The sequence below is a fragment of the Neofelis nebulosa genome, chromosome 6, assembly GCF_028018385.1.
Source record: "Neofelis nebulosa isolate mNeoNeb1 chromosome 6, mNeoNeb1.pri, whole genome shotgun sequence".
NCBI lineage: Eukaryota > Metazoa > Chordata > Mammalia > Carnivora > Felidae > Neofelis > Neofelis nebulosa.
Genome location: NC_080787.1, coordinates 102,325,792 through 102,351,147, shown reverse-complemented (window position 1 = coordinate 102,351,147; position 25,356 = coordinate 102,325,792). Strand labels below are relative to the sequence as shown.

Sequence of the window (25,356 nt, the reverse complement as noted above, 5' to 3'; positions counted from 1 at the left end):
CAGGCTCCAGGCTCTGAGCTCTCAGCACAGAGCCTGATTCGGGGCTTAAACTCACAAGCTGAGAGATCATGACCTGAGCTGAAGTTGGACACTTAACCAACTGAGCCACCCAGGCGCCCCTCTATACATTCTTTCAATAGATATTATCGTGAATAGGTTCTGTGAAGTTTAATTCGCTCGTTTAACACATATTTACAGAACAATTACTGGGTGCCAGGCACCGCTCTCCCTAGGTCGTGAGGATGCTCTCCCTAGGTCGTGAGGATACAACAGTGAATGAGGTGGCCAGAGCCCCTGCTGTTGAGGGGTTACCATTTGACCAAGGAAGACAAAGAACAAATGACTGTATAACATGTTAGGTGGGGGTCAGTGCTGTGAAGAACTAAATACTGGGTAAGGGGGCAGGATGTGGGAAGGTGAGCTGCCTTTTACATGGGGACTTGTGTGGGAAGGCCTCACTGATGAGGGGACATCTTGGATAGATATCTGAATGCTCTGGGAGCAGGGGCACCTGGCCAGCTCAGTCAGTAGAGCATGCAGCTCTTGATCTCGGGGTCATGAGTTCAAGACCCCCGTTAGGTGTAGAGACTGTTTAAATAAATAAGCTTAAAAGAAAAAAAAATTTGTTTTGAATGCTATGGGGAGTGAGCCAGTCATTGTCGCTGTCCAGGAGAAGAGCATCCCAGGCAGGGGGAACAGCAGGTACAAAGCCCTGAAACACAAGAGTTTCTGACTTGCCAGAGAAATGCCGGGAGGCCGTTGTGACTAAGGCTAAGCCAGGGCAGTAGAGGTAGGAGGGCTCGGGTAGGTGGATAGCAGAGGTGACTGGAGTTTGTATAACACAGGGTTCCTCGGCATAGCTGCATACTTGAGTCACTTGAGAAGCTTTAAGAGAGAAAAAGCCTGGTCCCAACCCCAGAGATTCTGACTGAACTGACCTGGGGTAGAGCCTTGAAAGTATTTGTAAAAGTTTCCTTGGTGATTCTGGTGTGTGCACTCAGGCTTCAGAATGTTGGAGGCCACGGTGAAGACTGGGTTTTCTTCTGAGCCAGAGGACTAACCAGAGCAGTGATAGGAGGTGCCTTAGAATTTTAATAGGATCATTCTGGCTTCTCTGTGGGGTGAAGTGAGACAAGGGTGGAGAGACCCATTAGGAGGCTGTTGTACTAATCAGGGGCTTGCAACGTGTGGTAGCAGTGGATGTGGTCCAGGTGGTCCAGTCCGGATATATTCTGAAGGACTATGTTCCTGGAAAGAATTTCCATTGTTTAAAACATATGTCTGTCAACAGAAAGACTTTCTGAGATGTCATAAACCCAGATAGCATCAAATGGTAATGTGAACATTGTTAATGTTTCTCACACACAACCTGACAAGCAGGTAGTCAGTCTTGGAATCTGGAAACAAACTGGGAACAGGGTGGGCCCTGGCTCTGGTTTGAGAAGCTGTGGAAAGATAATGGCAGTGGCCTGGCTTTCACCTTTGGAATGGTGGGAGGTGATCATGCAAAGATGAAGATTCACCCAAGCTGGCACCCGTGTCCTCTGCCCAGATGGAGCTCGAAGTGATATGTAGCATGAGTCTTCCAGTGAATGCTGTAGAAGGGAAGCTGCCTGGCTGCACTCCAGGTTGCCCCCATCCCTTGCTGCTACCTACTTCAGTGGGATTTTGTTCTTTCTTTTCTTTAAACTCAGTTCCCTTGCCTGCTTTAGGATCACTTAATTTTGTTTCTGGAGGATGGGACAGTCTGTCGGTAGTATGTGCAGCATACAGGCTAACACTGCATAAATGCTTTTGAAGCGTTGTGAATTCCTCGTGGAGTCTGCAGCAGTCAGGTGTGGGCCTTCGTTTGCATCCTGTGAAATTCATTCATTCATCAGGGATTTCTGGAACAGCGTGCCAGGCCCAATTCTAGGCATTGGGGTACTAGGAGTGGACAAGCCCACAAATTCTTCTCCTAAGAACGGGGGAGACAGGTGATAAATAACAAGTACAGTGTGTGAGGTGGGGATAGCATCATGAGAAAATGGATTCGGAGAAAGGGACAAAGGAGTATTAGGGGTTGGGGGACAGGGCTTTCGGTGGTGAGGAGGCCTCCTCGCTGGTAAAGTGACGTTTGAGCAGGGACTTGAAGGCAGTGCAGAGGGCGAGGGAGTCCCCGAGGGGAGCTGTGCTGGGGGATGACTGGTGAGGCAGGAGTCCCCTATGGGGCCCACTCGCTCAGGGTGTGGTATCCAGTGACTCTCCAGCGTGTCCGGGATGCTGAGCAGTGAGCAAAGGGGGAGTGCCCGGTGAGGTCAGAAAAGTTTAGAGCGAGGACTGGTGTGGGCGGACAGACCTGCGTAGGCTTGGGGCTTTGGCTTTTATCTCTGGATGGGAGCAGGGAGCCTTTGGAGTGTTTGCAGCAGAAGTGTGAAATGATATGACTGCCTGAAGGGTCACTGTGGTTGCAGCACTTACTGTGGGCAGCAGGGAAGCTAGAGCAGAAGTGGGGAGACCTGTGAGGCTGCCGCAGAGACAGTGGTGGGCCTGGACCAGGGGTGGCAGTGGAGGTGTTACAGGTGGTCAGATTCTGAATACACTGGAAGGTAGATAGAAAAGTCAATAATACATGAGTCACCCTAGTGCCCCGGGGCCCTTGGGGAGGTGTCAGGAGGGCTACCTCACCGAGCAGGAAAGTGTGACAGTTGTGCATTATCTCAGGGTGGACCTACAGGAGTAAAAGGTCCTTTTGTTTCCTGTGTATAATCACGTATCTCCTTGTTTCCCTTTGTAAGGGAAGGAACCATATCTTACACTTTCTCTGCATCCTCTTGGTACTTAGCACTCAGTGCTTGGGTACACAGCAGGTGCTTGGAAAGGGCTTAATTCATTTGTACTCACTGAGGAGTCAGGTGCTGTCCCCTTTTGTTTTTTATACTGTGAACTGTGGGGTGATTATTCCTTTTTCCTTTATGTTGGATGTGTATTTCTAAATGTTTTCCCTTTCTTAGGTGAGAAGCCATTTACTTGTGAAATCTGTGGCAAATCTTTCACAGCAAAGAGTTCTCTTCAGACCCATATCAGAATCCACAGGTAAAGATTTGCAGGTATTTTTCTCATATGGGAGTCCTCATTCAACCCTGGCATTCAGTTGGGTGACATGTTACCTATACAGTCCTTTTCCCTAATTATTACACTGGTAGAAGTTTTTATGTAGTTTACAGTTATCTTTTCAATAAAGCAGTTCCCCACTTAAGCCAAATCAGGAAAACTGGCTCTGGCCAGCAAAAGTTTATATGATTGATTTCATTTCTTGAATTTTTATCTTTGGGCTGGGGACTGATCCAAAGCTTAAGTTCTTCAGTCAAAAATAAATATTAAATTTAATGTTTCCGAATAAATGTTTTTGTTCACATAGCTTCTAGATTTGATTTAATACTTTTTTTTAAATATGTTTATTTTCGAGAGAGAGAGCACGAGTGGGTGAGGGGCAGAGGGAGAAGGAGACACAGGATCCGAAGTGGGCGCCAGGCTCTCAGCTGTCATCACAGAGCCTGGGAACCTCAAGATCATGACCTGAGCCGAAGTAGGACGCTTAACCGACTGAGCCGCCCAGGCGCCCCAATTTAATAGTCCTTCTAAGGCAAATAATTAAGGGTTACTCAAGTTTTTAATATTGAAGTTCATCATATATACTTAATTGGCCACAAGAGTCCGAAAGTTGGCAATGAGGGGGTGCCTGGTTTGCTCAGTCGGTGTAGCACGCGACTCTTGATCTTGGGGTCGTGACTTCAAGCCCCACATAGGGTGCGAAAATTACTTAAAATTAAAATCTTTAAAAAAGAAATAAAGTTTGCAATGAGAATTAAAACCAAAAAGGAACTTCCTGTGTGATATATAAATATTTGCTTTCTTATCTGAAATATAGACTATGGAATCATAAAATTTTATCACATCTAGCCCAGCCCCATCCACCACCCTTACTCAGATACCATCCCCGCCTTTTCTTTTTCTTTTAGGATTAGAAACTAAAACCCACGAAAGTTGGGACTTGCTGTGACTCCTTAAGTTAGTAGAAGAACCCATGACTTATGACTCCCAGTCAAGTTAATTTTTCCTCTATTCTTCTTCTCCCTAAATAATCAGGAAGTAGCAAATCTGTTTTTAAGATAAAACGTGTATTTTCTTATAGAGGAGAAAAGCCATACTCCTGTGGCATATGTGGCAAATCCTTCTCTGACTCCAGTGCCAAGAGGAGACACTGCATTCTGCACACAGGCAAAAAGCCCTTCTCCTGCCCTGAGTGTAACTTACAGTTTGCTCGCTTAGACAACTTGAAGGCTCACTTGAAAATCCATAGCAAAGAGAAACCTGCATCAGATGCCAGCAGCGTTTCTGGCAATAATAACACTGAAGAGGTCAGGAATATTCTTCAGCTGCAGCCCTATCAACTGTCTGCATCTGGAGAGCAAGAAATTCAGCTTCTTGTAACCAATTCTGTACATAACATCAATTTCATGCCTGGTCCTAGCCAAGGAATCAGCATTGTCACAGCAGAGAGTTCTCAGAACATGACTGCGGACCAGGCCGCTAATCTCACCCTGCTCACGCAGCAGCCAGAACAACTGCAGAATTTAATTCTTTCAGCCCAACAGGAGCAAACAGAACACATTCAGAGCCTCAATATGATTGAAAGCCAGATGGAACCCGCACAGACCGAGCCAGTGCATGTAATCACACTCTCCAAGGAAACCCTGGAACATCTTCACGCCCATCAAGAGCAAACAGGGGAGCTCCATTTAGCAAGTGCTTCAGATCCGGCTCAACACCTGCAGCTGACGGAGCCTGCTCCCCCGACACCCACCCACCATGTGCCCCCACCCCAACCACTTAGCCAGGAGCAGAGCTGACCTGTAAACGTGTGTGATCGATTGGTCTCCTCCCAGTGAGCCAGCTGTAACTGTGCCGGAAGGCAGGCTTTCTGAAACACTCACAAGTCTTTCCAGAGGTGTGATGGCTAGCTGCTAGTTCTGATGCTTTCCATCCAGGCAACAAGACGTGTGTATCGTATCTTGTATGTATTCCGGATTTGGATTTAGCATTCATTATTGATGAATGGTTTTCATTTTCATCCAAATCTCTTAAGGTGTTGGATGATTTTTATTTGGGGGCATTGATTTAGACTTCTCTAAGTCTTGAATGTCCATGGCCACAGCTTATGGCCTTGTGACCTTTCCATTTTTATTTTTTAGAAAAAAGGAAGTCCTATGTTGGTTGAATTGGGTAGAGTGGTTTCTTCTTTATTTCTCTTAGGCAACCCGGTTGCTTCTATAAGACAAGTCAGGGCTGAATACAGATAACAACTTTGGAGAATCTGTCCTTTTAATACTTTCTAATCCCCTAAAACAGAGTAACTCAACATTTAATCTCTGTGGTACGGTGGGCTCTTCGTGTCAGGTTTGAGGTAGATTCAGAGACATATAAAGTAAAAGTCTATTTTAAACCAAAATGAATATAACAAGAAAACCAAAAAGTACAGGATTATTTAAAAAATTCTGAACTCAATTTTTCTGAGAAACATGGATTTACATATTTTTGAGGGGGTTTACATATTTTTTTAAAAGAAGGTTATTGAAAATATAATTTAAAAGTCTAATTAAAGAGTGAAACGGATCAAGACATTCAACCCATAAATTACAAATTTTTGTCAGCAGTGATAATTGTTCTTTCTGATGAAGTTAAAGCTTTCTCAGTTATCCTGGAATATAAAATTCTATTCAGTGTATTTTAAGTATCAAATATACTCTCCTGAATTCTAATTGATCCTGAAAATGATCTGTGTATTATGTCTGATAACTTTCTGAAGATGGGACCTTATAATCTATTTTTATTGCAAAGTAGGTTAAATCTCATAAAATGGACACATCATTTTAAAAAGTAAATATCTTCTACTTTTAAAAATAATTTGAGCCTCCAAACCATAGTAGCCAATCTGTAATTGTTGTACAGTTTTAGATAATTGTCAAAAGTTGAAGTTATGTTTGAGTTAGGTTTTCAAGCCCAGTGTACTTTATTGGAGACTTTGATTGCTTTCTCTTAAGTAAACTGATAACAGATTTTGGAGAGAAGAAAATGGGCACTAATCTAAGTTAACATAATGCTGGTGGAGCGTAGGGGTAATCTACCCTAAAATTAACAGGATCATTACATCAGTTACTTATTTTCTCTCTGTAGACATCTTTGTTTGATTTCCACCTGAGTCAAGAACGTTTTTTTGGAGGTTAAAATAATGGGATTCTTCAGGTTTGAGAGAAGATAAAAGCTTTTTTTTTTAAAAACATATTTGCCAAACTATATTTTAGTATATATAATTCACAAAATTTCTAAAATGATATATCTTACGTATACCAATCAAGTAATGTTCAAGTCAGGCCTGACTAGAGCCAAGATACTAATTTTTACAAATACAGTTATGACCTAAATATTATTTCAAATTCTTAGTCATTTAAACTACTTCAATCTTACTCTTAAAATGCAAAGTTTTTGCCAGTTTTTCAAAGCTTACTGGTCCACAGTTTCTTGAGATACAGAGTATTAATATAAATGAATTTTTAGCTACTCACTCTGGAGAGCTAGAGAATTTATTCAGGAAGTACGGTCACATAAGTCAAGTTTAACTAGCTTTACGACAGTCTACCTCTGCACTAGGAGAAATACAATGTGGGCCTCACGTAATTTAAAATTTTCTATTAGCCACATTAAAAACAAAAAGGTGAAAATTGATTTGAGTAAAATTATTTAATACCACATTTTCCAAATATTTCAACCTGTAATCAGTATAAAAACGTATTGAGATATTTTTTTATTGTTTTTTGCATACTAAGTCTTCAAAATCTAGTATACACTCAATCTGAATGCTAATATTCTTTGGACATACTTGACCTGTATTTAGAATTCATGCAATTTACAGTTGAAAACCTAGATTGACATACAAGTAGTTGCACACTGAATTTTTTTTCAATAACTGAAATGATTATCAGTTAAATTTATATTAAAATCTGGGGTGCCTGGCTGGCTCAGTCAGAAGAGCATACGACTCTTGATCTCAGGGGTCATGAGTTCAGGCCCCACACTAGGCATTAGAGATTACTAAAAAAACAACAAAAAGCCCACCACCGGTTCCTTAGTCACACTAGCCATATTACAAGTTTTTGGTTTTTTTTAATCTTTATTTATTTTTGAGAGACAGAGACAGAGTGTGAGTGGGTAAGGGGCAGAGAGAGAGGGGGGGGGGACACAGAATCTGAAGCAGGCTCCGGGCTCCGAGCTGTCAGCACAGAGCCCGATGTGGGGCTCAAACTCCCAAACTGTAAGATCATGACCTGAACGAAGTCAGACGCTTAACCAACTGAGCCACCCAGGTGCCCCGCCATAATACAAGTTCTTGACAGCCACGTGTGGCTGGTGGCTCCTGTTCTGCATGGCACAGGCCTACCTGCTTCTAACTTGAGAGCCAGTTTCAGCCATAAAAATATCTTCTGGAAGAGTTCTGGTTTATTTACCTGTCAAAGGGAAAGGAGAAAATGATAGCTTTATAAATCTAGCTTCTCTTTTGTGTCCCCAAAACACCTTCTGCCCTCCGAAATCCCAAATTCTAAAGTTCAGTGACTCTGTATCCAAAGGAAATGTCATGCACGTAAAAATGTCTCTTACGTGTTTGAGAAATTTTTGGCTCAGTGTTTCACAACTTATTTTGTATTAAACTTGTACAGTTTTTAAAATTGTTTTAATAAGTGTGGAAATACAAAGTGTACTTCTTAGGAAATAGAACATTATGCTTTGGGTTACTGAAATGCACCTTATCGCTTTCAAAAGTGAGTCTCTGGTTTTCTCTGAGTTAGAGGGCTAGCTTTGGGAAGACTCAAGCTCCTGCCATCAAAATCAGTTATTTACACATGTGCTTGTCTCTGCTTCTTGAACATTTTTCTACCTCTACTGTTTTCTGCAGTCAGTTCCTGTGTTTAGGAACTGTGAGCAACCAGTCACATAATGCTGAAAAATATAGTGATATTCCCGTTATAGATGCTTACATCTAGGTTTTCATGAATTGGATAATAATATCTGCCACATACTGAGTCTTTATACTATAGGCCAGGACTGAAGCCAAGTGTCTTAGGTCTGTACCTTGGTGCTCCTCAACGTTCTTTTGTGTCGTGGCTCACAAAGTAGGATTTATGCAGCACCCTGCAATTAGGGGACTCCAGTGCCCTCGGGCCAGGACTGGCATATTTGATTGCTGGGGCTGCCATAACGAATACTACGGACTGGGTGCTTAAAGCAACAGAGATCTATTTTCTCAGTTCTGGAGGCTAAAAGTCCAAGATCAAGGTGTGGGCAGGGTTGGTTTCTTCTGAGGCCTCCTGACTATCTTTTCCTCCCTGTCTTTGCGTGGTCTTCCCTCTGTGTGTTTTGTCCTAATCTTACAAGGACACCGGTCAGTGTTGGATTAGAGCCCACCCTAATCCTAATGACCACATTTTCACTTAGTTACCTCATTAAAGGCCCTATTCCCACACAGTCACATTCTGAGGTATGGGGATTAGGCCATCCACGTGAATTTGGTGGGGGGGACACAATTCAGCCCGAAATAACTGGCACCTGGAATGAGCAGTGTCTGGGATGCACCTATAGCCTATATGAAGGAACATTCCTATTTTACTTAATCTTCATGACATTTGTATGAGCTAAGTAATATTGCTATGCCTATTTTACAGATGAGAACATAGAGGCCCTAACAGATGAAGTCCATTGCCCATGGTCACACAGTAATTGGCAAAGCCAGAACTGCTGCACAGCACTACCCTGCTTCCGCCAGATGGGCTTAACTATCACCAGACTTTTGAAATTGAAGCTGAATTTCTCTTCACGTACGATCCGCTTGATGTAATGGAAGGTTTCTGGCTAAAATTGAGGATCTGGGGCCTCTGGCAGGCTCAGTCGGTAGAGCATACGACTCCCAATCTTGGGGTCTATGAGGTCAGGCCCCAGGATGGGTGTAGAACTTACTTAAAAATTGATCTGTGTCTGACATTTTAGCATGATCAAACGTTGTACATAAAGCAATAATTGTAAAAGGTGTATAGTCTTTCTCCTATAGAAACGACTACCACATTAATACTTATATTAGTATTTTACCACTATTGGTTTAAAAACTTAACAGAAATTTACCAAGTCCATGAAAGTTACTGCTGATGTGAAAATGTCTTAACTAACATGAGCCTCTGTGAGCCCTTTTTTCGAACTCCTGACTAAGGATAGTTTATGTTTAGGGCGGACTTGTTTGACTTTTTGGTACCCTTATTTGTTAAGTATTGAGGTGAATTATCACCCTCACTTTTCAGACTAAATTAAGACTAAATTTTTTTTTAATGTTTACTTACTTGAGACACCGCATGCACACAGGTGGGGGAGGGACAGAAAATGGGGGAGAGAGAATCCCAAGCAGGCTCTGCACTGTCAGCACAGAGGCCAAAAGAGCTCAGTCTCATGAGATCATGACCTGAGCCCAAATTAAGAGTCCGACATTTAACTGACTGAGCCACCCAGGGGCTCCTAAAAATAAGCCTAAATTCTTAAAAATTAAAAGAAAACTCTTGGTTTCACTTTTGTAAACAGCAGGCTTGGAGTGACCTCTAAAAATTCCCCTTGCCTTTTGTAAACATCAGGTCTCAAGGAATGACCTCTGAAAGAAACAGGAATGTCACTGTGATAGATGATGTAACTTTCAAATTTTGTGCATGTAATTAAGCAACAAACACTTTTGTTGGCTATAATATATATATAATATATACATACACATACTAAGTATGTACATGTATATACACATACACACACTATATTTAGAATCATTCTCACGTGAAAGGTACCACACTGGGAGAGCTTTTAAACTAAAGTTCAATCATACTTTCAACACAAAATGTAGGAACTTGAACACATTTTAGGTAACATTAGCAAGAGATCATAGCTTTTTTTTTTAACATCTGAAAGAAAGGGAAAAATCGGAGCTGGGGTCAAGTCAGGGAACTAACTTTGTTGGTCTCAGAGTATGGATTTATCATTTATTTTGAATTTTAGTATCCATAGATTAATATCTTCCATGTCCATTGGATCATTTAAAATACAGATTTGAAGATGCTCCTAAAGAATAGTTTGGCTTTTGGTTTTAGTTCAGGTTACTTTTATCCTTGTTGGATGCAGGGTTAAACTGAAGCTTCCCTTAGGCTAAATTGGAGTTAAAACTCCACATTTTTTAAATCTCCCTCTCATGATTAAATGGCTTCTGGACAAGTTTTATCTATAATCTTAGTGTTTGAAGTATAAAAGTGCTCATTAACAAAAACACAGGAAAATATTTCATCCTGAACCTGTTTGTATTTTTAACCTTTGTCTCCTGTGTTATCTTGGTGTATAAAATCAGCATGTTTTCACCTCTGGAGACCGTACCGGAAGAGAAAGCAGCATATAGAGGAATAAGTTTGCAAGGAAGAGTAGAAATGAATGAGGGACCCAAATATGCGGTTCAGTCACTCTTGTCAGCTGAGAGAGAAAGCCGGAAGCCATTCTTGACAGGGCCCTCGTCTCCTGCTATATGCCCCAGCCATCCCCACATTAAGTCAGTTTTGCCTCAAACGGTTTTGAATCCATCCACTGCTCCCATCCCCCCTGTTGTACCGTCACATCCTCTTGCCTGGGTTCCTGCCAAGGCCTAACTGACCCTTTCTGCTCCTCCCCCTCCGCCGCTTTCTCCACTGGAAGTGGTGGTGATCTATTTGGGCTCACCATTGTGCCTTTAGCAGCGTCTCGGTCAATGAATGGATATTGTGTTATTAAGGCAAATATGATCATGTCTCTACTTCAAATCCTTCTGCAGTTTCCCACTGCACTCAGAATAAAATCTGAAATGCAGCTTCCTCTTGGGCCTCTTCCCCATTCTCACTTCTAGCCACTGTCTCCCTTGCTGTTCCCCAAACATCCAGCAATTTCCTGCCTTAAAAGCTGGCGGCGGGTGGTTTCTCAGGCCTTGAAAGGTTTCTGCACCTACTGTGATGTCTGCTTAGCTGTCTGAATTCAGTGTGTCACTTCCTCAGGGAGACCTTCCCTGACTCTCTAATTTCAATCAAGCCACCCTGTCATATCTGTTCACAGCACTCTACACTTTGCACCCAGTTCATAATTATGTTTATATCAGGAAATGTGTCTGCCTGTCACACTGCAGCCATAGCTCCCGGCCCAGGACCGTGGGTGTGTTGTGTGACCTCACAGACCTATAGGTACAAGGTCATATTACAAGGTGGCTGAGATACATCACCTACAGTGTGAGGGAAGGCACTGCTGGGACACAGAACATGATATGGATTAGAGGAAAGAGATCCTGTCTTCATGGCTTGGAGTCTGGGCCTTCTAGTCTCTGTACATTTCTTAGGGTCACCAACATTTTAGAATTGAAATGAGCCCAGGAGGTTGAGTAATTAAACTGCCTTCATTTAGAAATGATAAGGCTGAAGCATGGTGGTTGGTGACTTTTTCAAGGTCACACTAAGCTGGTGAAGCAAAGCTGGAATCTGACCAGAGCTTCTGGATTACAGATCAGTAAGTATATTACCCACTGCTTTATGCTCCAGTGTGTATCTTTAATTAGCAGAAAATGAAACTCCGAGTCAGCAGATTTTTAGCATTGGAGTCATTATTGTTCTGTGATCTTTTAAAGACAAATTTTACCATTTATCATTCAGAGGGCCACATAATCCTTTCTGGCTGCAACAGCAAAGTCATTGAATTAAGGGCTAGATCCTGTGGGGCCTTTGCAAATACACTAAGTTGGAGCGGCCAGTTTTTTACCATCTGCTAATAAAAGGGACATGGGACGGTTCTAAAAGCCTGGTAACCCATTTATAGTGGACTTAAGAATACTTTTTACACTGTGTATTTAAATATGGGTGTGTCTAATTTTTGGCACATTCATTTCAAGCCAAATAAAGAGTCATACTCAAGAGCTAGGAAGGGCCCGGCTGGGAGGCTGCCCTAGTTTCCTGAGTGTGACCTGGCTGAATTCCCTGCCTCTTCTGGCAGAGAGCAGGCATTTCCCCTTGCCTCCCTTCCCTTCCTTGCCTGCCTCTCAGCTAGAGCCGGGAGCAGTGAATGTTCAGGTCTTACTGGGTCTCTGAGGGTTTCCAGAGGAAAGCAAAGAGAGAATAAAGAGGAAAGGAGAACCACAGGGCACCCAGCTCTTTCTGGTCCCTGGATCTCAAGGAGAGGGACCCTCCCATTTATTCCTCTGTTTTGTGAGTATTTCTCACATAACTGTGTCACTTCTCTAAACAAGAAACAGCTTCGTATGATGCCAGGCTTTCATCTGTCAGGTTGCATCCACACTGGCGTGGTGGAGCCCAAACACACCTGGGCCCCATACTAGCTCTGTCACTTGCTGTGTAACATGTTGCAGGACAAAGAATCTCTGTGACCCTCAGTCTCTTTTCCAGTAAAATGGGACTGTTTTGGTCACTGATATTATGGTTATACTCATAGTAGCTGCTCAATAAATGAGAATTGATGTATATTTAATTCGTTGAATGACCGCGGGTGCCTTCACATTCAGCCCCGTTTCCTTATCAGGAATATGAGGAAGTTGATCCCAAAGGACTCTCAAGCCCTTTTCAGCATTGACAGTTCTGCAGGTCCTCACTCCAAAGTCTGCTTTTAACACTGGGGATCTAGCCTCTCTCCCACACACCCCTCCTTTTCCCCTTTAGTAGTGGTCTAACGACACCCCCACCCCCCACCAAGACCCTCTTGCCCTCTCACTTCTCAAGCCGCTTGTTGAAGCTGCAGACTGCCAGGTTCCCCGGACTTCAATCCATGCCCATTGTCCTCAGCCCGGGTCTTGGGACAGACTTGTCGCAGGGCGTGGCGGACCCTAAGCCTGGATCCATCGTGGGGCGCCCGGGCCATGGCTCTCCTGGTAGGAGAGGTGAAGAGAGCACAGACGTTCCGGCGCCACCTACGGACCCGCCAGCTTCTGCAAACTTCTTGCCCAGCCCTAGCGCCCTATCCGCCCGGCGCTCAGAAGCCGCTCGAAGAGTTGGTACCGCTCAAGGGTGGGTGGCCTCGCTTGCCCGGGAACGGCTAGCTCTGCAGACGCGGGGACCGGGATGGAGGCCGCGGTGCGCTGTCGGGCGCCGGGCGGCGCAGACCCCGAACTTCTCAGTCCCAGCCAACACCCGCCCGGGTCTCCGACCCCCAAGCGGAACGGGGCATCCGCAGCGCCACGCCCTCGGGCACCACCCTGCAGGCGTGGGCGGGCCCTGGGCCGCCCGGGCCCCAGATCGCGGGGTAATGAGATGCTAATGAGGCGCGAATAAAGGCTCACGGGCCGCGCGCCCGGCGCCAAAGCTCTTACCCCTCCGAACTCCCCTGCCCCGCGCAGCCGGCGCGCCGCCCCGCGTCCGCCGCTTTCCCCTTGCGTCTCCTTCACCTCCCCTTCCTCCACCCCCGCCGTCCCACCCACCCCCTGGGACGCCCGCCGGGCAGGAAGCGGCCCCTCCCGGCTCGTGAGAGGCCCGGTAAGTTGTCCAGCTGAGCCTGCTGTTTGCCCCCTGCCCGCGGGGGGTGAGGGTGGGGGCTCGCTTCCGGGGAAATACGATCCTGGGCGCTCGGGAACTCCGCCTGGCGGGTCCCCGCCGTCTCCCCTCGCCCCCTGCCCTGCTCAGTTCCTCTCCAGACTTTATCGTCCAGAGCGTGGATTCCCCCTCCCCCCCCCCCCCCCAGTGCCAGTGGTCCAGCTCCCTCTTCATCCTTCCACACTGCTCCGCCCCTGGCACATCCTTTGTCCTGGCGTTTGCAGGCTGAGTCGCCCCTTCTGTACGCATTTGCTGAGATCTTCCTCCTTCCATTTCCCCTACCCCCAAGAGAGACCTTTGCCTTTTCCGGCTGCCCGCGTCCAGGTGACACGCAGCGGGTAACTTTAGTTTCTTTCTCCGGCCTCGGCCTGGTACGCTGGGCTCAAGCTGGGACCGGTAGAGTGGCCGAGTGGGTTCGGGGGAGGAGATCATCTCTGAGGACATGTCCTTATTGATGCCACCTAATTTCCCCGGGGGCAGCCCCGTCCTCTGTACCCTCTTCTTTCTCCCAGCCCCAGCGTGAGAAGGCCCCCTCGACATCCTTCAAGTTGTGTGGGGGCCCGAGCGAGGGAGAGGGGGACAAAGAAAGGCCTTGTCTGGGGAGATTCCTGGGAGAGCGCGCCCGGGGCGCACGGGGGAATGGGGCGGGGCCTCGATGCGAGTGGGAAGAAGCTGGGAAGAGGGAATCCGGCTGTCACCCCTACCCTCCACCGGCCCCGAGGCCCACTGGAGCAGCAGCCAGTCACAGGGGAAGTGTTTTGACCACAGTGAGTCAAATAGACCTAATCCTCCCTCACCCCAGTCAGTCGCAACATCCTCCGGCTGTTGAGGTAGTTTGGCGGGGAGGAAAGTGGAACCTACGCAGTTAGAGGCTGCCTCCCCCTCTTCAGGAGGCAATCACGAGTGCTAAGGAGGAAAACTTTGTTCCTGGCATAAGACACACCCCACACCCAGCGTGGCACTGAGGTCATGGAGGGGCGCCCGCACAGGGAGGCAAGGGGTGAGATGGGGCAGTCGGTGTGCTCTGTGGCTGGGATGGCAGGTATTAGGTTTGTCCCTGTCTGCAAGGAAGACTCTCCCTCTGGGCTGCCTGCCCTCTCCACGTCAGAGAAATTCTCCCACGCCCAGCTTCCAGGGCCTCATAAAGGCAGGATGAGAATTCCTGCTCCCAGCGCCCCAGAGATGGAGGGGAGATTGGAGCTCCCTGGAAAGGAAAGCTGAGCTGGAGAGTCCCTGTCTTCCTGCCCGCCCGCTGTGCCTAAGACTGCTGATTTCTCATTTCCAAATTTGGCAAATTTCACTTGGAGTGAAATCCTTGGAGTAGAAAGATAGCAATTGTCTCTGGAGCAGATTGGGAGTGGGCTGGGAGAAAGGAGCAGAGCCAATCAGGGGTGGACCCAGAGCCCCCTGAGGACACCAGCCTGCTTTTTTCTCCTCCCCATCCTTCTCCTTTCGTCCTTCCTCCAGCCTCTTCCCCTTCTCTTCCCTCCTTCTCTCCAGCAGCCGCCTGCCTCTGTTCAGCTGCTCCGGTCCCTGGGAGCGTCAGGGGCCTCATGGCTTCACCCACCTCCACCAACCCAGCACATGCCAACTTCGAGAGCTTCCTGCAGGCCCAGCTGTGCCAGGATGTGCTGAGCAGCTTCCAGGGGCTCTGCGGGGCCCTAGGGATAGAGCCCGGTGGGGGGCTACCCCAATATCACAAGATCAAGGCCCAGCTCAACTACTGGAGTGCCAAATCGCTGTGGGCCAAGCTGGACAAGCGAGCGGGCCAGCCTGACTACCAGCAGGGCCGGGCCTGTGCCAGCACCAAGGTGGATATGCGCTGCCAGGGATGGGGCTTGGACAATTGGGGAAGGGGGGGGGGTCAGAAGAGGGAGATGGGATGCCATGCCCGTACTGCCTTGTGTGTTCACAGTGCCTGGTGGTGGGCGCGGGACCTTGTGGGCTGCGGGCTGCTGTGGAGCTGGCACTGCTGGGGGCCCGTGTGGTGCTGGTGGAAAAGCGCACCAAGTTCTCTCGCCACAACGTGCTCCACCTCTGGCCCTTCACCATCCATGACCTGAGAGCACTCGGCGCCAAGAAGTTCTATGGGCGCTTCTGCACAGGCACCCTGGACCACATCAGTGAGCACCACGTGGTGGCCTAGAGGGGTGGGTGAGCCTGGGTCTAGAGACAGTGGGGGGCTGCTGGGACAGACAGCCAAGAGGCCGAGTGGACAAGATTCACTTCAGCCAGGTGACCTGAAGGACTCAGGTTCCTCATCTGTAAAATGGGCAGTTGAACTGAGTGATCTCCAAGACCTTTTCCAGCTCTGACCAGGAGAACACTAGTGCTGGGGGTTGGGGGGGTGGGGTTGTGTGGCCCTGGGGTCTCTGGTCTTAATCTCCTCTCTCTTCCAGGCATCCGACAGCTTCAGCTGCTTTTGTTGAAAGTGGCATTACTCCTGGGGGTGGAAATTCATTGGGGTGTCACTTTCATTGGCCTCCAGCCCCCTCCCAAAAAGGGTAAGTACTTCTCTGCTCCCAAGACTCCCATCTGCCAAGGGTATTTTGGTCTATGGAAGAAAAAGGATGGGGTTGAGAGTCACTGGGTCACCCTTGCTATAGTGTGGCCGTGTACAAACCACACTGAACCTCATTTTGAACATCTGTACAATATGTCCTTCCTCAACTACTTTCCACGTTGTTGTAAAGGTGTAATTTGATAGTGTGTCATTGCTTGCTAAACCATAAACTGCAAAGCACCTTATGCATTTGTTTCACTGGCTTGTCCTGGGAATGTAGGGGCCCTTTCAGACTTCCACACCTTTGTGCCTCTCATACCTCCTGCCCCAGGTTGTGGCTGGCGTGCCCAGCTCCAGCCCAGCCCCCCAGCCCAACTGGCCAACTATGAATTTGATGTCCTCATCTCTGCTGCTGGAGGTAAATTCGTGCCTGAAGGTGAGTGGTCCTTTCCCTCAAAGAAGTCAGCATCTTGGGCTCCTCCTGGGCCTTTCTAGGCTATTATACTGCTCATTTTATTGCCAATACCCACCTACCTCCACTTGCGTGCACTTCTAGGCTTCACAGTGAGGGAAATGCGTGGCAAACTGGCCATTGGCATCACGGCCAACTTTGTGAACGGGCGAACAGTGGAAGAGACGCAGGTGCCCGAGATCAGCGGTGTGGCCAGGATCTACAACCAGAGCTTCTTCCAGAGCCTGCTCAAAGCCACAGGTTGGGACCTCCCCCTGTAAGATCTCCCCTCCCTCTGGCTGTCTGTGGGCTGGCTCCTTCCTCTCCCTGCCCACCCTGTTCTCAGTCCAGGTAATCCCACACTTTCCAACTTTGTGGTCTTGGCAGCAAAGAACCTGTGCCCCGGGTGATTCAGTAGGCATAGCCCCGCTTGGCCATCCAGCGTGATAAGTCGGAAATCTCTCACAAATGCATGGGCTTTTGCTTTGTGCTTCATTATATATGATTTTTTTTTTAATTTTTAAAAAAGTTTTATTTATTTGAGAGAGAGAGAGAGAACATGAGCAGGGCAGGGGCAGAGAGGGAGGGAAAGAATCTCAAGCAGGTTCTGTGCCGTCAGCGCAGAGCCCAATACAGGGCTTTGACTCACAAACCGTGAGATCATGACCTGAGCCAAAATCAAGAGTCGGATGCTTAACTGACTGAGCCACCCAGGCGCTCCTCTTTATGTATGATTTCACATAAAAATGATATAGATTAAAAATGAAAGCGGTGCTTCCAGAAGATGCTCTAGATTTACTTTGGCTTTGCAATGCCATGCCTCCCTGGGGTGTACACACCCCAGTTTGAGAAGCCTGGCTCTCATCTGCAAGCATGGTGCAGGTCTCCTAGCTGCCACCCGTCCAAGTTTCTCTCTTTACTCCCAAGTCCTCAGGCCTCCCAGGCCCAGGACAGATGGTTCATCCATTGTGCCACCAGAACTCACGGGCCCCTGTGCAGGGGACACCCACTGCAGTCTAAGCTGTGATCCCAGCTCTCAGAGGTCAAGCATGGCTGAGGTGTTTGGAGAGGTGACACAGGATAAGGAGACACACCTCCCTTTGTTTTGTCTTCCCCCTGACCCAACCCATAGGCATTGATCTGGAGAACATTGTGTACTACAAGGATGACACCCACTATTTTGTGATGACAGCCAAGAAGCAGTGCCTGCTGCGGCTGGGGGTGCTGCGTCAGGTGGGGCCTGGCAGGGAGGGGCTGGGCAGTGGGCCCTGAGAGGTAGAGGCCAGCCCTGGAGACAGTGTTCCCCCCTGGTGTGGAGGAGGGAGCCTGTCCTCTTCTGCCTGTGCCCTGACATTTTCTCCACAACGAGCTCTTCTCCCCTGGGATTTCCATGGCAACCTGAATCCTATTCCCATCCCCTGTACCAGTCATGGAACTACATGTGTAAGCTCCATGAGGGCAGGGGTTTTGTCTCTTTGTCCTTTTTGTTTGCTGATGATTCCTAGGGCCTTGAAGGGTGCCTGCTGTGTAGTCAGCACTCAGTGAATATTTGCTGAATGAACTAGTTGAAAACCTATGTGCTAGGTACTGTGTTGAGAATTTTATATGGATTTTCTCGCCTAAATTCTCATAAGTACCTTGAGAAGTTAGGTATGTCATCTCTAAATGATGGGGAAACAGCCTGAGAAGTTCAGAACTCAGTCCAAAGCAAGTGCACGATGATAACAGTAATGGTACGAGGCCTTGAGGGCAGGGTGGGGCTTGGGAGCCCCCTAGCAGGGTGAGTGCTGAGGAAGGGGCTGGAGGATGGCAGGCAGGATAGTATGTTCGCATTCCGGTCCAGCTCAGTCTTCAGCTGCTATATAGCCTGAGGAAGCACTGTCTTAGGGCCTCTGTATGTGCACCTTCTCCGCCCAAGGGGATGGGCTGCCCAGTTGACCCTGCTGGTTCTGATGTGTCCTGTAGGACTGGCCAGATACCGACCGCCTGCTGGGCAGTGCCAATGTGGTGCCCGAGGCTCTGCAGCACTTTGTCCGGGCAGCTGCTGACTTCGCCACCAATGGCAAGCTCGGGAAGCTGGAGTTTGCCAAGGACGCCCACGGGCGGCCTGACATCTCTGCCTTTGACTTCACAAGCATGATGCGGGCAGAGAGTTCTGCTCGAGTGCAGGAGAAGCACGGTGCCCGCCTGTTGCTGGGGCTGGTGGGGGACTGCCTGGTGGAGGTGAGGAGGTCAGGGCTCCCTGATTGGGGGAGGAGGAGGGACTTCCAGAAACAGCCACTCCTTGTAAGGAGGCACAGGGGCTCCATGGTTGGGAGAGGAAGGTTGCCTCCTGGGAAGGAGGGGGGTAAAAAAAGGTTTGCTCTTTGTGGGGAGGAGTGAGGGCTGCTTGGTATGATGTGTGGTCCCCTCGGCTATGATTTTGGGGGCACCTGGGCTTGGGACTCCTAGCAGACTCTCACTGAACCATTTCCTTTCTTTCTGACCCTGCAGCCCTTCTGGCCCCTGGGCACTGGAGTGGCTCGGGGCTTTTTGGCAGCCTTTGATGCCGCCTGGATGGTGAAGCGGTGGGCAGAGGGTGCTGGGCCCCTACAAGTGTTGGCAGAGCGGTGAGGCCTGAGTTGGGGGGTGGGAAGGGCGGGGGTAGAAATAGGACTAGGATCAGGAAGAGGGTGGGGGTGCTGGGTGAATAGGGTGGGGGGCACAGGCAAGAGGATAAAGAAAGGCCTGGTAGTTCTTGAGAGATGGGTGCTAATTCGTGCTCCCACTTGTGCCCTTGCCTTTGCACTTACTCCCCCAGGGAGAGCTTGTACCAGCTCCTCTCACAGACATCCCCAGACAACATGCACCGCAACGTGGCCCAGTATGGGCTGGACCCAGCCACCCGCTACCCCAACCTGAACCTCCGGGCCGTGACTCCCAATCAGGTCAGACCCCCTGGCACCTACCAGACTCCAGGCCTGCCCTGTCACTGCCCCTGTGGGTGAGCCCTACCCCAAGCAGGCCCCTCCCCACTGGGCTGAGGCAGACTGTCAGCCTGCCTTGAGACCTGAAAGGGGCTGCCTTAGGTACGAGACCTGTATGACGTGCTGGCCAAGGAGCCTGTGAGGAGGAAGAGTGACAAGATAGATGGAGGAAAGCCAGCCACAGGTGAGCAAGCTCTCCTCCGGGGGCAGTGTCCCAAATATTTACCACCCAGTGCGGTGCACGCACCAGCCATCAGCACAGTTTGCAGCCTTAGGCTGGGAGCAGAGCGCTGGGACATAGCCGATGGTGGGGATGTCTGGGGGCCTCCTGCAGAGTGGAGAGGCAGCAGGGCACCAAGCAGCAATCGCTTGCCAGTCTGTGTGCACGATATCGGTATTTCAACAACTGCTACCGCCCCGACAGCCAGAGTGGCTGATGGCAGCCGTGCTGCCCTTCTAGCCTTGCAGACCCAGACCTGCCCTCCCTTTGAGTCTCTGGACCCTCCTTGTCCCCCAGTTTGTAGCTTCCTGCCCTCTGTGCCTAGCAGTGATTGCACCTGATTCATCCCTTCACTTTATTCCAAGAAGAGAAAATTGGGAGGAAAGCAGTGATGCTCAGTGAGCACTAAGTTGGTGCCCCTGCAGGGGTGGGTCCTGCCTCCACCTCCCATACTGACCCTCGTGCCCATCACCCGGGTTGCCTTTGAGCCAGGGCCCTTCAGCACAGCACAGCCTCCCCTCTCAGGGTCGACAGGCACCCAGGAGGAATTGCTACGCTGGTGCCAGGAGCAGACGGCTGGGTATCCAGGTGTCCACGTCACCGACTTGTCTTCCTCCTGGACTGACGGGCTGGCTCTGTGTGCCCTGGTGCACCGGCTGCGGCCCGGCCTGCTGTGAGTTGCAAATTGGGCTCAGGGGTCCCTGGCAGTCCATCCCTCTTTCATGCCTCTGTTCCTCCTCCCACCTCAGGCAGTGTGGACTGGTGGGGAGACCACTGTGTAGGAGTTACACAGTTGAATCCCAGGACTGCCAGTTTCTGGTAGTCCTTCTGCTCACGTCACTTCCCTACCCGGGTTTTGTGAGAGTCCTGTGCATTCAGTAGGGGAGGTTTGTGAGTGGTGGAGCACCCCCCCACCCAGGCCAGAAAGCCATCACTGGGCGGGTGGGGAGCGGGAGGGGGTGTGTACAGCAGAGAATCATCCCCCCCATGCCCTATGCTCCCTTTACACCCCACCAGCCCCTGCCTGCTGCCCTCTCCCCATCCTCTCCCGCTTCAATGGGGTCAGGTTCTGGTCTCCCATTGGCTTTTCTCCCCGACATCCCACAGGGAGCCCTCAGAGCTGCAGGGGTTGGAGGCCCTGGAAGCAACTGCTTGGGCACTGAGGATGGCAGAACATGAGCTGGGCATCACGCCCGTGCTGTCCGCAAAGGCAGTGGTGACAGGGAGCGACCCGCTGGGCCTCATCGCCTACCTCAGCCACTTCCACAGTGCCTTCAAGAGCATGCCCCACAACCCAGGTAGCCTGGAGGGTAGGTGGGTGGGAAGGGGGTGGGGAAGGCACCCTCCAAGGGACAGCTGGGAGACATACCCTGGACTGGACTGTAACGGTCTGTTCCGGAGGTCCAGTTTTGGTTTCCCATCCGTGCTGACAGGCTCTGTCACTCAAGGCTCTCTGGGGACTTCCAGTGCTGTGCTATTCCTTGGCAAACTGCACAGGACCCTGCAGCGGACCCGTGCCCAGGTGGGGAGTCTGGGCAGGGTTGCAGCTGGGCAGCGCGTTGCTAGTGGGAATCCTTGGGGTGATGGGAGGACGTTCAGAATCGGGGGAGGGCTGGGGGCTCAGAGCTCCCATGCTTAGAGTGTAGGACTTGTTGCAGGAAAATGGGGAGGATACTGGTGGCAAGAAGCCGCGCCTGGAGGTAAATGCATGTAGGGGCTAGACAGTCCCCTGCTGTATTCCCTGGGTCCTGTCCTATGTTCTGTCCCCCCATGTCTTGCTCCCTACCCCATGCCCTGTAACCCACCCCCACCTCCCCCCCACATCTGGGTTCCCTTCCTGTCTTGCTTCTTTTCCAGCCCTTTCTATTCTGTGCATACAGCCACTCTCCAGCCCCTCTACCTCCCTGCTCGAACACTTACCTCCTTAGGTAGATGCTAAGACCCCAAGTACTGAGGAGCCACCTGTCCCAGAGGCTGGTGTACCCCTGACACCCCCACCCCAACACCAAGAGGTGAGAAAGGGGGCCCTGTCTGCAAGCAGAGGCCTAGGGAGGGCAAGGAGGGGTGTTTCAAGGATCGGGAAGATCTTTGCTGCTGGCCTCGACTCCAGCTGACCCTGTGGTCTGGGGTTCGGTGCAGGCTGGTGCTGGGGACTTGTGTGCACTTTGCGGGGAACACCTCTACATCCTGGAACGCCTCTGTGCTGATGGCCGTTTCTTTCATCGGAGCTGCTTCCGCTGCCATACCTGTGAGGCCACACTGTGGCCAGGGGGCTATGAGCAGCACCCAGGAGATGGTAAGTTGGCGTGGGAGATCTCCACAGACACTTTGGGCCTGTCCCTGCCTGAGGGCAAGGATCTTGAAACTGCAGGGGAAGTAGGGTACTGGGCATGAGGTGGCAACAGGCTCAAGATGGCACTTGAGTTCCCCTGGGTTTAAGGTCTCCTCTATCCCCTCCAAATCTCTAAATGTGGGGTTCTAAGGAACCAGGACACCAGCAGAAATTCACCTGCAAATCCAGAGTCCTGCCACCCCCGCCTTCCCTGATAAACTGAGTATCTGGGCATTGGGCTGCCTACATCTTATGTCTTCTCCCCTCCTCCACCCTTCCCAGGACATTTCTACTGCCTCCAGCACCTGCCCCAGACAGGCCACAAAGAGGATGGTAGTGACCAAGGCCCTGAGAGTCAGGTAAAAGCTGTGAAACTGTTGGGAGTGTGGGAAATAGTAAAGGGATCTAAGCCCCAGCTAACTTTGCTGGGGGTAACTGGATGTTCTCCAGGAAAAAAAGCTCCATGAAGGTAGGGTTTTTTATTTTACTTATTGATTTATCTCAAATGTTTAGAACACTGCCTGACCCGTTGCAGTAAATGGCATAAGTGAATGAATGCCAGAACCCACATTTATCTAAAGGGGCAGCCTCAACTCCACAATGGGCAGATCACTGACCAGACTACATGGTGGCTTTTCCAGGACCTTCCCACACCTGATGAAAACAGCATGCCATCAGGGCCCTCAGCTTCTGTCACCCCCCAGGAGGGGACCGGTCCTGTCCCAAGCACCAGCCGGCCTACCCGTCAGCGGATCCGCCTCTCCAGCCCGGAACGCCAGCAGCTGTCCTCCCTTAATCTCACCCCTGACCCGGAACTGGAGCCCCCACCCAAGCCTCCCCGCACCTGCCTTGCCGTGGCCCGCCAGGCCCTGGAAGGCAGCTTCGTAGGCTGGGGAATGCCAGTCCAGAGCCCTCAAGGTGACTGCTTTGCCCAGACACGCACACCCAGGGTGGGGATGGCATGGGTGGTACTGGGATTCCTGAAAGGGGAATGCTGGGGAATCGAAAGGGAGGTGTGGGGCCCAGGCCATGTCTCCTCTGTTCAGTTCCTGTGGCTATGGAGGAAGAGGAGGAACAGAGTCCCTCCTCCAGTGAGGAAGAAACAGAGGAAGAGGAAACTGTGACTTTGGACTCAGACACAGAGCAAGTGAGTAGGAGGAACCTGGCCACCTATTCCACTGAAGCCAGCACGCATCCACCAAATATGCCCCACGGCCCACCACAGGAAAAACCTATAGAATGCCCCCTCCTTTGAGCCAGTTTCTCAGAATGTCTTCTTACCCAGTGTGACTCCAGTCTCTAAGCCTCTTATCTTTTCTACCAGAACTTACCCTACTTACCTCCAGCTCAGGAAGCTTTGGTCCCTTCCAAACAAAGCTTCCCCAGCCCCTATCCAACAGCGGGGCCAGGCCCTACCCCTGACTGGTCTGACCCTGCCATAGGCTCTGAAGATCTTGGCCAAGAACTCAGGCACCATGAGCAAGTACCCAACATGGCGTCGGACCCTGCTGCGCCGTGCTAGGGAGGAGGAGATGAAGCGGTTCTGCAAGGCCCAGGTGAGGGGTCTAGGGGTTTGCAGAATTTCTGATAGAGTCAGAGTTCTGACGTGGGATCAGACTTTCTCCGGTGCTCTTTCTTGAACAATCCAAAGACTCCTGGGCCTCCTGTCTTGCACCCCTCAGGCTGTCCAGCGGCGACTAAATGAAATTGAGACCGCTCTAAGGGAGCTGGAGGCTGAGGGCATGAAGCTGGAGCTAGCCTTGAGAAGCCAGAGCAGTGAGTAAAGATAGGAAGAACAAGCCGGGACACCCCTCTGCCTCCTAGCCGTGCGTTCAGCTCCAGCAGTCCCTCACACCACCAGGCCCTGCTTCCAGCAGACTCCACTCCTCATGCCCCTGACACCTGTGACCCTGGTTAGGGACTGCCTGACCACCACCCCCCACTCTTCCTTCCCATCAGCATCCCCAGAACAGCAAAAGACACTGTGGCTAGAACAGCTGCTACAGCTTGTTGAGAAGAAAAACAGCCTAGTGGCGGAGGAGGCTGAGCTCATGATCACGTAAGGGGAAGGGGGTGGGGACAGTGGCACTAGCCAGACCCCAGCCAGCAACTTGGGCACCTGGGACAGCCGTGCCTCTTCAATCTCTGCCCTCCACAGGGTGCAGGAGCTGAAACTGGAGGACCAACAGTGGCAGCTGGACCAGGAGCTACGAGGCTACATGAACCGGGAAGGTAGGTGGGGTGTAGAGAGAGGCGGACATCATGAGGCTGGTGTTTGCAGCCTTGTGACCTCAGACACTGATCAAGCAATGTGGTCCTCTAGTCTGAGTGCCTCTGAAACATTTCAGGAGGAAGCCAGAGAATGGGGCTTCAAGCCCCTACTCTGCCTTCAGTTCAATCAGGGCTGCACAATTAGGCTTTTATGTAGGATTGCTTTTAAAAATGGTGCTGCTGCTGGGATGCCTGGCTGCCTCAGATGGAAGAACGTGCAACTCTTGATCTCGAGGTCATGAGTTTGAACCCCACGTTGAGTATGGAAATTACATATGTACATACATACATATGTATATGTGTACACACACATATATATAATTACATATTACATGTATACATATGTATCATATATATGTATATATACAAACCAATCAATCTAAACTAAAATAAAAATGGTGCTACTACTAAACAAGGCTAGAAACCACTGGTTTTTTTTTTTTTTTTTTTTTTACAGTGCTCTTCCTCATTTTACAGATGAGGAAACTTACCCTACCTAGTTGTGGAAGTCACATAGGCCAGGATTAAGCTGTGCCTTTCCTGCCTCCCTGTCCGGTTCCCTGTTCTCTAAGCTTTGTCTTCTTCTTCAGAATTCCTGAAGACCCCTGCTGACCGGCAGGCTGAGGACCAGGTCCTGAGGAAGCTGTTGGATGTGGTGAACCAGCGAGATGCACTTATCCGCTTCCAGGAGGAATGCAGGCTCAGTGAGCTAGCCTCAGAGCCGGGGGCCCAGGGCTAGAAGTTGGGGGGGGGGGGGACTGCCTGCCCTCTTCCCTATGAGGAAGACCACTTCACCCGAGGACTATGCCACCCTGTTCATCTGGGCTGCCCGGGAGGGGCCTCATTGTTTACAATAAAAATGTTCCTGTCACACACAGGCCTGCCTGCAGGTGAGATGCAGGGAGGGCAGATGTATAGGAGCCTGACAGTTTATATTATGACAGTCACACTGACC

General features: G+C 49.9%; 2 protein-coding genes and 1 long non-coding RNA gene across 12 annotated transcripts in view; 2 read left to right on the top strand and 1 right to left on the bottom strand.

The window, feature by feature from the left end:
• Positions 1–8,875, top strand: part of ZBTB24 (zinc finger and BTB domain containing 24) — a 16,102-nt gene extending 7,227 nt beyond the window's left edge. For 2 of the 4 annotated variants that reach the window (XM_058734925.1, XM_058734924.1), the window contains exons 7-8: positions 2,994–3,075; positions 4,175–5,799. In XM_058734925.1, coding sequence (XP_058590908.1) covers positions 2,994–3,075; positions 4,175–4,892 — 800 coding nt within the window. In that variant the 3' untranslated portion in view covers positions 4,893–5,799. The other 2 variants (XM_058734927.1, XM_058734926.1) reach the window with 2 other exon arrangements.
• Positions 1,073–13,519, bottom strand: LOC131514674 (uncharacterized). The gene is made up of 5 exons (XR_009263203.1): positions 13,439–13,519; positions 12,844–12,997; positions 4,894–7,544; positions 2,461–2,581; positions 1,073–1,957 (listed from the first exon to the last, which is right to left on the bottom strand). It is a non-coding gene; the product is annotated as an uncharacterized LOC131514674 (long non-coding RNA).
• MICAL1 (microtubule associated monooxygenase, calponin and LIM domain containing 1) lies at positions 13,233–25,279 on the top strand. Of its 7 annotated transcripts, none has more exons than XM_058734921.1 (25): positions 13,233–13,601; positions 15,162–15,469; positions 15,574–15,781; positions 16,058–16,162; positions 16,493–16,597; positions 16,718–16,873; positions 17,745–17,845; positions 18,578–18,835; positions 19,106–19,221; positions 19,413–19,539; positions 19,681–19,762; positions 20,291–20,471; positions 20,906–21,096; positions 21,232–21,320; positions 21,445–21,498; positions 21,727–21,810; positions 21,938–22,094; positions 22,413–22,489; positions 22,772–23,048; positions 23,177–23,277; positions 23,573–23,686; positions 23,813–23,906; positions 24,090–24,189; positions 24,289–24,362; positions 24,992–25,279. In XM_058734921.1, exons 2-25 carry the CDS (start codon positions 15,212–15,214, stop codon positions 25,138–25,140), a joined length of 3,258 nt encoding a protein of 1,085 aa, XP_058590904.1. In that variant the 5' UTR covers positions 13,233–13,601; positions 15,162–15,211; the 3' UTR covers positions 25,141–25,279. The 7 variants fall into 7 exon arrangements, with proteins under 7 accessions (XP_058590904.1, XP_058590902.1, XP_058590903.1 ...); XM_058734919.1 differs by having other exon boundaries at positions 15,159–15,469; XM_058734920.1 differs by having other exon boundaries at positions 15,126–15,469.
• Positions 25,280–25,356: the final 77 nt, after the last annotated feature.